Source organism: Protomyctophum bolini (assembly GCF_963924005.1).
Source record: "Protomyctophum bolini genome assembly, chromosome: 11".
Lineage (NCBI taxonomy): Eukaryota > Metazoa > Chordata > Actinopteri > Myctophiformes > Myctophidae > Protomyctophum > Protomyctophum bolini.
Window position 1 is genome coordinate 29,163,692 of NC_137872.1, and position 11,851 is coordinate 29,175,542.

Here is an 11,851-nt window from a genome sequence, read left to right on the forward strand (position 1 = left end):
AATCTGGCAGGAAAGATCTGAGGAAAATGTCCCAGGGCTCACGTGAAAAAGAGGTGGAGGGTCTTAGAGTGACTTACACTGTGTAAATAAAGCATTCAAAAACACAGATCAATGACATACTTATTTATCACATCCAAAATTCAAAACTGTCTTATTTACTGTAACCCTCTGGCTGTTATTTTCATTTTTTGCTACTGTCCTCTTTCTGTGTTTAAGTGGGTCACTTCAGTCCAGGACTGACTAAGACTTACTACAGCTATATTTAGTTTAGTGCAGGGTGTACAAAATAAGATCAATGTCGTGTGTTACTTCTAAAAGTGTGTGTGTGTAGTACACATGCGTGCATCTGTGCGCGTTTGCCAGCTGCACGTTAATGTACAGTATTAGCTTGATGTGTGTGTGTGTGCGTGCGTGCGCGCGCACGTGTGTGTGTGTGTGTGTGTGTGTGTGTGTGTGTGTGTGTGTGTGTGTGTGTGTGTGTGTGTATGTGTAGACCCTGTGTATGCCGCTTTGCGCTACGGGACGTCCCTGGGACAGATGAGCCGCTCCAGTTTCGGCAGTATGTCAGAGTCACCCACCCGCAGCCTGGTACGACATGGATGATTTGTTAACCACTTAAGTCGCAAAAAATTGTCAATCTACAAGCTCACTATATACAGTATGTGTTTCTTGTAGATCTTTTTCTGCAATCTTTTGCATTTCCCCCGACAATTTTCGCCTATTGTGACATCAAGTGGTTAATATATCCAAGTATCTGCTGACCTGAACCCTTGGAGCCAGTTGCACCACTTCACACTAAGTTCAAACTTAGACTAGTTATAGCTTAAATGGCTATGCATTGTATATACCGTATGCATATTGCATACAGTAATGCATAAGGCATTTAAGCTATAGGCTAAGTTTAAGTGTGATAACTGTCTCCTGCGCTGCAAAAGATAGAAAATGATACAAACAATATGAAGACTATGGACATATGTTGGATATGAATATGTTGCTGTAACGCCTATTGTATTTCACACCAACAGCAATAGTATTTTTCAGCTAAATAGATGCATCCAGAATGTCCAAAATCCTGTCACTTTTAGTTCACATAGACAACAGCAATCTTCTGATTGTCGCTTTGCCTCCCCGCAAACCTCAGGACGAAAGTTTAACTTTCCTCAACTTTTTCACACTGCTTTTTGCTGGCTCTGCCTCCTGCAGAAGAGAATTCACTCCTCGCCATAGACAATGTATGGAACCGGAAATGGAATTAACACATTTGCAAACCTTTTAGTTTGCAAACTTTCACAAGATAAATGTGGTGTCTTCCTGTGACCCAGCATTATGAATGAACCAAATCCCTATTTCAAAAATAACAAAAATAGCAGATCTACCATCTGACAACCACTATTTTCACTATTCCAGAACATTTATTTTAATTTCTAATATATGTTTGATTAAAAAAAAGTTAAAAACACTGGATATTTATTCGGCTCCCTCGCCAAAAATGGGTTGCAATTGTTGGCGTGGGAAATTCAGCAAGAGAATATCATTGTGAACTTGAACACAAATCACAAATCCCACTTCCAAGTAAACCTCCTTTGATGTATCCTTTGATCATTTCTTCCTCTCTTTATATCTCTTTCTCAAGGGGGAGGGAGGAGAGGAGAGAGATTGCAGTACGGAGGAAGAGATATCTCAGGAAACAGGGGGTAAACATCTTTGTATCTCTCTGCACGTGCACACAGTCATGTGTATGTGCTTTAGTGCATGCGTTGTATTTGCCTGCATCGATGTGAGCAACACTGTGTGTGTGTGTGTGTGTGTGTGTGTGTGTGTGTGTGTGTGTGTGTGTGTGTGTGTGTCTCTTTCCATGTCAACTCTGTATTGAAAATCCTGAAATCTTTGCATCTTGGCTTCTCTGCCAAGATGCCTTTGTTTCTAGCTTACAAGAAGCCTTTCCCAGCTCGCCAAATTACGTCATGATAACGTAATGAAGACGTCCTCCAGTGACGTTCAGGACTAGGTCAGATCACAGCCCATATGGGGATGATCTGGTCATTTCCAGGACGTCTTCACCAGATTAAATAATATATCTTATTCTGGGCCAGATCTGACTAGTTATGATATGATTTACCGGTAAGTTGATCTGGCCTCGATCAGACTCTCTCTGATTCATCCAGGGACGTCGGTCCCTGGTTGAAATCAGGTGATATTCTGGGCCAGATCTGACTAGTTTTGGTTTGACTCATCTGGCCCCAATGGAGACGTCACTGATTCGTCCAGGTCCTGACCGTGCTTGCTGGGTTATGACCAAGGCCATTAAATACCGCTCTTCCAGACCATCACAGAGCTAGGCTATACAGTAGGTGCAATCTCTTGTGCTTATCTTTGGCAGCCTATAGGACATGTACAGTACATGGGATGGTTGTAAGAGGCTTCCAACAACTTGGGATGCCAAAAAGAGCAGCTAAACAGCTTGCATAATTCTGTGCAATCTCTTCTACTATCGGTGGCTGCCAAATATGGCGAAGACGCTGCTACTTGTACCCCTGAAGGGTGTGTGGGTGTTTGTCCAAGATTTGCTGACTATTTTGTACAGCACCATGTCAATATGTGTCCGTATTGTATCTCTTATGTGGACATAAATAAATGATTGTGTGTGTGTGTGTGTGTGTGTGTGTGTGTGTGTGTGTGTGTGTGTGTGTGTGTGTGTGTGTGTGTGTGTGTGTGTGTGTGTGTGTGTGTGTGTGTGTGTGTGTGTGTGTGTTACTGTGTGCGTGCGAGTGAGCGAGACTTATTGGGAGCAGTTGTGTGCACGTGTGTGTGTGTGGGGACTGGCACATTTCTAACCACATTTGTCACCCCAGATGCCTCTGTCCTGGAGAACGAAACGGGGGTGGACGAGGAAGATGACGGGGACACTGGACAAGCTCAGCCTCCTGCAGAGGACAGTGCTGTGAAGGTGTCACATTTCACCCAGATTATATAAATAACAGTACTAGTCATTAAACCCGATTTATACTTGGCAGAAGGACGCCACAGTAGCAGACCTACAAGCTCATGAGGCGTTAAATCCGGGACGTTTCGTGACCTTGTAGGTCTGCTATTTTCAGGCACACAGCACTGTCACCACCTCACCATTTGTTTTCCTCTCCAGGTGCCCAGGCGTATTGAAGTCCATTCTATACACACCTATGTAGCACTCTACAGGTTTCTGCCTCAGGAGCAGAATGACCTGGAACTACAGTAAGTAGTTGAAAGAGTGTGCACGCACGCTCGTGTACTTGTGGTTGTGCGTGTTTTACTGCGGCTCTCATGTCTTTCTTGGGCGTGAACATGTCCCTGCCATCTGCAGAGGACAGCGCAGGGGCGCCCTTAAGGACGGCTAATTATAAACCCCTCTGAAATCGGCGTCAGCGCGTTGAGCTGCTAGCTAACGTGGCTCCCACTGGGGAGGTAGATAAAGGCACTGAATAAATGAGAGATGAAATGGAGCGCAGTCACACACAAGAAGACAGGATAGAGAGAGCAGCTTGAGACATGCACAGATAGACAGGATGTCTAGAAGAGAGTTAGCCACCTGTGGTGTGCCTTTATGTGTGTGTGTGTGTGTGTGTGTGTGTGTGTGTGTGTGTGTGTGTGTGTGTGTGTGTGTGTGCGTGTGCGTGTGTGCGTGTGTATGTGCGTGGGCCCATGCACACGTGTATGCCGATTGGCATATGAAACACAGAAATAGTGTAATTGGGCCAGCTGCTCCTGTTTGCATTATAGTAGTGGCTGTGGCGACTAGTGAGTAGTAGCTGTGACGAGGGAGCCCTGTTTAGCGTAGCAGCAGTACAAAGTTGCAACATACACAACATAAAACAAGTCATAAGTACAAACAGAGTCATAAGGCAAGTATCTTTCGCGCAGACGAAATGAAAGCCTGGGTAACGAGGCTATAAGGCAAAATAAATAATACCACACTATCATCATACTATAATTAACTCAATGTCTGAATGAATGTGTGTGTGTCAGAAACACTGCCGTAGCTCCTCACTGCCTGCACCAATCTTTTCACCACCACTTTTCACACAGGCATTGACCATAATAATATGGAGGTCTTAACAAAGCCCCTTTTACAATTCAACAAAGTATAAATTAATAACGAATGTATTAGTGAATTAAATATTCACATCCACTTACATGGAAAAATGCGAAAACTATTTTTCTCTCAGAAACCGTCTTGGAGGGGAGGTTCATAATAATTACGGTATTAAAATTAATGTAATGAATTATTACATCAGTCGGCCTCATGGTGGAGCTATAACAGCCCACTTTACATTTTGTAAAATCAAAAGGATATCATCAGTCAGGATAGATTTTCCATTTGCCATTTGATTTGCCATTTTCAATTTTCTTCAAAACACCTACAGTTTTTGTGCAAATCTCACAAAAATCGGTGTGATCTCTGGACCTATACGATGAAAACCAGAACTTTCATAGTCCATATCGTTCGGCTGTAATCCGCATCCAAAGTTAGTGGGAGGGGCCTGTTTTACAAAAAATGACACAAATCACCAGGAACATTCACATGTCGTGGGTGGTTTAATCAATGGAGAGCCCAAAGCAATTCCATTTTCAGCCATAGGGGGCGCCACAAATGCGGAAATTTGAAACGTTTGTTGCAAAAACATGCTACAGGAGGGAAGCAAACCAAAAGGATGGATTTGTAAAGGTGTGTGAGGTTTGTAGGTTTGTGTGAGGGTGCGTGTAAGACATTGGGCATTATTCACAAAATGTGCTTACGATCATATTTGATCTTAAAATGCGTGTGCTGCAAACAATTCCCCAAGCATAGTCTGATTCATCATTCTTCTTAGCTGAATTTGTTGGTGGTGCACACAAAACTCTGATACCTGCATATGCGTGTGGAAACACGCATATGACAGGCTGCCTGTTTTTGAATTAAGGATGCATAACTGGGCTTATAGACATGAGACAAACCGATTTGTCTTTATTTTTAAGTCGACAGATTCAGAGCAGAACATTATGTCCCCAGTGTGTTTGCCCTTCCTGTCAGTGTGACTTCATTTAGACATAGTGTTTACAATATCATGTATCAAATAGCAATTATTAAACCACATAAACTGTAAGGGAAGAAATCAAGTAACTATTTAAAGGAAGAAGAATTATCAGCAGAGAATTAATTCTATTAATAACTTTTGTATCAATAAGATGAACAATCTGAGGCAGAACCTAAAGTGGCACTGATCATAATCATTGTGAACTGATAAATAATGGATGGTAAATCCAGATAATGGTGTTTCAGTTCAATTGTGTAGAACTGTAGATGTGAGAGATGTTAAGAAACTGCTGAAATCTCTTGCTGAATATGGGTGTGCAGGCACAGACTGTGGTTCTGTGGTTCAAATAGTCAACCTACCGGTTCCTGCACTCAGGAAGAATTATCATGGAAAGAATTATTCATGGTCATTGGTCAGGTACAGGATTATTTTAACTATAATAGTCTGACTACTAAATATCAACATGCTTACAGAAATCGTCGCTCGACTTCTACAGCAGTTTAATAGGGTGGCTGGGGAACTCAGCGTACAATGTAAGTCAATGAGGAGCATATTTTGAATTATCAATTTCTAATCACTAGAGCAATTATTTTTAATTTCTTGTCCACATTTGGAGTTACATCATGGCAAGGTGACTACACAACCCAAACCTCTGCAAAAGTGGTCTCACCCTTTAAGGCTCAATGTAAAGCAGGTTGTATATAATATAGATACTGTAAATACAGTATAAGAAAGGCTGGATGGCTCACCCGCGCTGCTGGCCAATAGCGGCCATCTATCTTACTTCGGGGCAGCATAACATTGTCTATGGGGCATGTACTTTTTATAACTTACTCCATTTTCAAACGGTTTGGTTTGTTATAAACGTCAGAGACGTCCGCATACTCATATGCTTTTATATGACGTTCATATTTAAAAAGTAACATTAAGCCACGTTGATAACATTTGTAATAAACCAACCCGATTGTAAATCCGTCAAGATTTGAGGGAGTTATGACTATTTTAGTTTGAGCTGCCATAGGACATTGTACTGTAGCCCCGAGGCAAGATGGCCGCCGGGTGAACTACATTGGAGACTCCGCCTTGAGCCATCTAGCCTTTATATACAGTATGTCTATGGTATGTACAGTATGACTTGCATGCTAGGCCAGAGCAGATCCACACATCCACGCTGCTGCATGCAGGCCCTATTTTAATTAGACCTTTCACACTTTAGTGTCATTTGATTAGTTGGGCCACTCCAGGGAAGTGTGGGGTTTATCAGCCTTTCAACCTGTCTGAGCTGTGATTCAGCAGCAGCTACAACACATTTCTGCAGCGGTTTGATAATGCTATCTCTTTCACTCACTCTCTCACTCTCTCCTTCATGTCATCTCCTCTCCTCCCCGCCTCCTCTTCCTCTCCTTGCTCCTTACTCTCGTGCCCCATCACATCTCTTTTTCCTATTCTCTTATCTCTAGTCCTGGTGATCGTGTGCAGATCACAGACGACTCTAATGAGGAATGGTGGAAGGTAGGTAATAAATCATTTGCAACTGTTTGTGTGTGTGTGTGTGTATGCGTGCGTGCGTGCATGTTTTTTTTGGAGGCTCAGGCTGATGGAATATAGCACATAATTTCCTCTCAGATTAAAGGGGTGAACTTATCCAGCATTGCATAATGCATACTAATACTAATGCACTTCCACTTGAGGTACTACGTACCTCAAATGGAAATAAATGTGTGACAGGGTGACAATGTTTTCTAAATAACAGACCTATTTATAGATCTCCATGCACTAACATGTTGGGATCTAGTCAATCTGCAAACCCTGTTGATTCTGTACAAAGCTCATAACAAGCTACTTCCATACTGTCTTCAAAAGCTGTTTGAGACAAAAGCCACATATGAACTTAGAAATGCTGGCATGTTTGATACAACCTTTGCAAGAACAAATACAAAGCAACACTGTGTATCTGTGAAAGGGGTATGTCTGTGAAAATGCTGCGACAAGGAACTGAGGACATGTAGTTCAATCCATGTGTTTAAAAGAATGTTTAAAAACAAGATGATGAATAAGTATAGATACGTCTTGTGATCTTGTATTTGATATTTTGACTATAAATATATTATGATATGTATATGTACGTACATACATAGATATATCATTTATCATGTTACATACATGTACAACAATACATGTACTGTATTGTCATGATCTGATGATAACCACGGAGGTCGCAGTTAACTATGAAACTTTGCGTTTTTTGACACCTAACCCACAATCCCCGTCACTCTCCCCGTCATCCACCCTAGGCAAGCTCCCAGTCATGGTGACATCACGTGACATCAGCCCCCTGGTCACCCCAGGCAAGCCCCCCCGGTGCCCAGGTCATCGTGACATCAGCCCCATATATGGTGCCCAGGTCATTGTGATTTATTGGTCAAAGGTCATTCCATCCCAAAGCGACCGCACAGCAGTCTGACGTCACCCAGGCGGACGCGTGCACACGCCGATCTGCCCCAGCAGGCATATTAAATAGGATCAATGTTATTCAAAGGTTAGGGCTCGCCTCAGTGGTGTCTGATTAGAACGGTGATCTTGGTGAAGCTATGAAAGGTATCTGGGTTGTAAAGCCAGATACCTGGCCAGAACTAAAGTTCAAACTAGAGTTCTCAACAGGCCCGAAAATGAAGGCCCGGCCCTACCTGGGCCCTCATCAAACCCTGTACATTCAATACACTGACCCCGCTGCCACCCTTCATGATCTCCATATATGGAGTATTACTGGTAGCCCTACCGTAGGTCTACTCTAACAAGCTAATAAAGTCTTGTGCTCTCTGTGCATTCCAGGGGAAAAGTGGAGATAAGGTGGGCTTCTTCCCTTCTAACTTTGTCCAGAGGGTCCGACCAGGAGAGAGTGTGTGGAGGGTCACCCAGAATGTCCATGGCAACCGAGAGATGGGTCACATGGTGGTAAAAGAATCTCAGGTGAGATAAGACAATCTCACTCTTTTGGACCTCATCTGACCTCATCAAACCATGTGCACTCACTCAAGACACTGCCCCCCGCTGTCACCCTCAGATCTCCATATATGGAGCTGACCTGTTCTGAATTTATGTTGACGTGACCTCATGAAACCCTGTACACTCAAGACACGCTCCATTTATGGCCAGACCTCATCAAACCCTGTGCACTCAAGGCACTGACCACGCTGCCACCCTTAGACAACCATATATGGAGCTGACCTGTTCTGACATTCCATAAGTTGATCTGACCTCATCAAATCCTGTACCATCAAGGCACGCTCCATATATGGCCAGTACAGAATTAATTACATATGTTGATCTGACCCCTCATGCCAAAGCGCCAGCGCTCGAGCGCCCAGCAGTCTGCCGTCACCCAGGCGGATGTGTGCATGCGACCTCTGGTGTCTTACTGGTATTATGCGTTTATCAAAAAGTGAGAGAAAATAATAATTAAATAAATATTTTAAATGAAAAATAGATAAACCAATCAACTATATCAAGATAATATATCTATAATGATATCACAGCCACTGTTATCCGACTCATCTATCTCTGATGTTTTGCAGTTTCCATCACATCTCTAAATCCTTCTCTCTCTCCGTGTGTGTGTGTGTGTGTGTGTGTGTGTGTGTGTGTGTGTGTGTGTGTGTGTGTGTGTGTGTGTGTGTGTGTGTGTGTGTGTGTCAGATCTGTGTGGGGAAGAGAGACGACAATGAAGGCTATATGAAGCTGAGCAGTGGGAAGAAGAGAGGCCTTGTCCCAGCTGAGTCCATAGAGGAGATCTAACATGAATGCCTAATTTACTCTTTGTCACGTGACAGTGTCACTCACTGAAAAGAACTGGTCGACAAGCAAAATAACGTGTTGCACTGTTTAGTTTGTAATTATTAGCATTGTTATTATTTACTTTTTCTTATGAACAAGGTCGTGTGACAAGGCAATAAATTGGGCTTAAGGCTCCCTCTGCAAGCACATCAATACATTTGTTTCCATCAGCACTCCTGATGGGATTCCTATTTCCTATATACCCGACTCCCAAATTCCTATAGGCTAATGTCAGCCTCAGTATCTCTCATAGATCCTTAGTGATTTAATGTTCAAACACATGAACTGCATGGGGAAACACATTTTCTTTTTTTATTGAAAATGAAAACCTTTTGAAAGAACACATAACCACACAGACTGTAGTAACCATGTGTGTTGTGTTTTAAAATCAGTTTAATTTCCTGGGTTGTTCATTCGTGCCGAGGAGTATTTTAGTTGAGCTCTCAGGAAGGAAGAGCTTGTGAGTGACTATTCATTGGTTCTTTGAATTACTTTTGTATTGTAGGTCTTTGCCTTCCTTTTAAATCGTCTATCTAGGTTTATCAAAGCAATGTACAGTAAATCAGTCCAGATCAGCCATATTTTACAACAGAAAGCCTTCATTTGCATTTTCAACGGTCTCCATTGATATTGTATGAAAGAGGTTATGATTGCATGCCGGAGGAGGCTTCAATGCTATGTTTTTAAATGAAAAACCTTTTTTGGTCATCTCTTCAGATCTAACAAGGAAATAGAATTCCAGTACAAAACCTCATTTGTGGCGGGATTGCAAATATCTGTGAGTACTGAAGAAACAACAAATTACATGTCCTTGTTTCTTTCCCAATTTTGTGTAGAGTGTAGACATCCAGACGATGCATGGTGGTGACGGAAGTAATTCAATTCTTTTATATGAAGGAGCTCTTTTGGTTAGATATGGATGCTTGAACAGAGGGTCTGACTACATCAGATGTATGGGATGTCTCTACGTCCCCTGTAATAAGCCTGTGTCAAACACTCCCAGAGAAGAAGCACATTTAAACAACTTTTTAACATGACAAAGTTTGGGTTCCTCTTGGCCCCTCGAGGGAAGGAGCAGACAGGTGGAGAGAGAGGGGGGTGTTGATGCTAATCCATGAATCAATATGCCTGCATGCAGGTAGTGTTTTACCCATGGGTGTTCACTTCATTATTGATCGAATGCCAGACTGTCATCTCCAGCTTCCGTTCTCGTTTGCCTTCTCTTATCCCCTGTGTTATTGATTAGTCTGGGCAGTTTTAAGGGCGAGTGGAAAGCACCTTTGTTGGCATGTAGAAAGAATCACAATGATTTGGACTTTGTTGATCAATGTCCCATTCATTAATATGATTGATTGAACTGACTTTAGAAAGAATGATTTTTTTCTGTGAGGTAGCAAAAGAGAAAGCACACAAAACACCATTATGTTAATGACATTACAACAATACATTTATTTGGCTTAATATGTTTAGTTCCTTCCTATTTCAGTATTTGATCAACACATAGTTCTCTTATTGTTACACTTATTGAGTATTTTACCTACAACTTTAGAACATATGTTATTTTTTAATCTGAATGTTTTTGTCTGTCAGGTACAATTGTCAATCGGAGCAGTAGTAAAAGAAAATGGGAATAAACAGCAGCTACGGAGTGAAAATACAACCAGATTTCTTATTAGTTTTACCCACATTTCACCCACTTTATATTTGCTAGCAATGCATCTAATGTTCTCAACAGTGGCCACCGATGTGTTTTTTCTTCCTGAGCGCAATGGGAGCTCTGTGTACTCATGTTATGCTGGAAAGAAATACCAGCAGCGCCAAGAGTTGAAATATTGTCTACTCTTATTGTCTGTTTGGACAAGAGCTCGTTGCGTTTTCAGCTGGGAAAAAAGGCTTTGGTGGATGTACCTTGTATGTTCTGAGTCATTGTTTGACCTAATGCCTCAATAAAAATATATGACAGTACAGTCCTTGTGTCTCATCAACTGTACATCTAGACTTATAAATAACTCTGTTTCTTCACACACACACACACACACACACACACACACACACACACAAACACTTTGCAATTTGTGTCACATTGCTGCTGTGAGAGAGACCTCAGTCTATCGATTTATCTTCCCATGAGCACAAGGGCTTATTCTGCTCTACATGCATTGGTTGGGTAGAGTGGCATTTTCATGTGTTTGGGCAGCTTACATTTGTGCATCCAGCATTGGAAACACACCGATCTGGGTTAAAGTCTGAAGAAGCTTGCTTTTGGTCTTGCTCTGTCTATCTGTAGGTTTCACCTGCCTAATTTGGCTCGTCTAGATGAGCAGAAAACTGAGAGACCACCTCAAATAGAAAATGCTCATGCTCAGAGGCCCAAATAAACACTTTAAAGCTGTCAGATCAAACAACTACACTCTCTACTAAGATTATACATTATTCAATTATATCTTTAACAGACCACAAAATAGGTATTCCACAATCCCCGTATTAAGTGCTCTAAAAAAACAACATAAAGTGCATAGACTTGGCTGGCAAACGATTTAAGTGTTCTAAACTAACGTTAAAAAGTCCATTGACTTGGCTGCCACATGATGTAATCTTCAAATATCCCTCAAACATTATTAATCATTTTGAGGGAAAAGGTTGAGAATCATTGGTCAACACCCTCCCCAGACAGGCAGGGACAGGGATTATAAATATCTGGGGGTAAATGGCATAATAATTACATTGGGGAGAGGACAAAAAGCAAAAATATATCTACCAATAACAAAATGGCTCATATTTCAGATGGCTGCTCATACTCATCCAGTAATGTTAGCTGAACGGGAGATAATCAAGGTTCCATTAAAATTTGTTTTTGAGACGGTGATTCATTCACTAATCTGTCTTTGTATTCCGCTGTACACAATATTACATTTCTTCCATTCTGAATCTCAAAGGTAAGACTCAAAATTAGGTTTCTTTGTATG

General features: G+C 41.8%; 1 protein-coding gene across 1 annotated transcript in view; it reads left to right on the forward strand.

Annotated features, from left to right (window-relative positions):
* Positions 1-10,824, forward strand: part of LOC308323930 (SH3 and cysteine-rich domain-containing protein 2-like) — a 16,598-nt gene extending 5,774 nt beyond the window's left edge. The window contains exons 4-10 of the mRNA XM_080775798.1: positions 494-588; positions 1,634-1,694; positions 2,853-2,947; positions 3,143-3,231; positions 6,512-6,563; positions 7,884-8,021; positions 8,748-10,824. Coding sequence (XP_080631924.1) covers positions 494-588; positions 1,634-1,694; positions 2,853-2,947; positions 3,143-3,231; positions 6,512-6,563; positions 7,884-8,021; positions 8,748-8,846 — 629 coding nt within the window. The 3' untranslated portion in view covers positions 8,847-10,824. The remainder of the gene's footprint in view (positions 1-493; positions 589-1,633; positions 1,695-2,852; positions 2,948-3,142; positions 3,232-6,511; positions 6,564-7,883; positions 8,022-8,747) is intronic.
* The last annotated feature ends 1,027 nt before the right edge of the window (positions 10,825-11,851 follow it).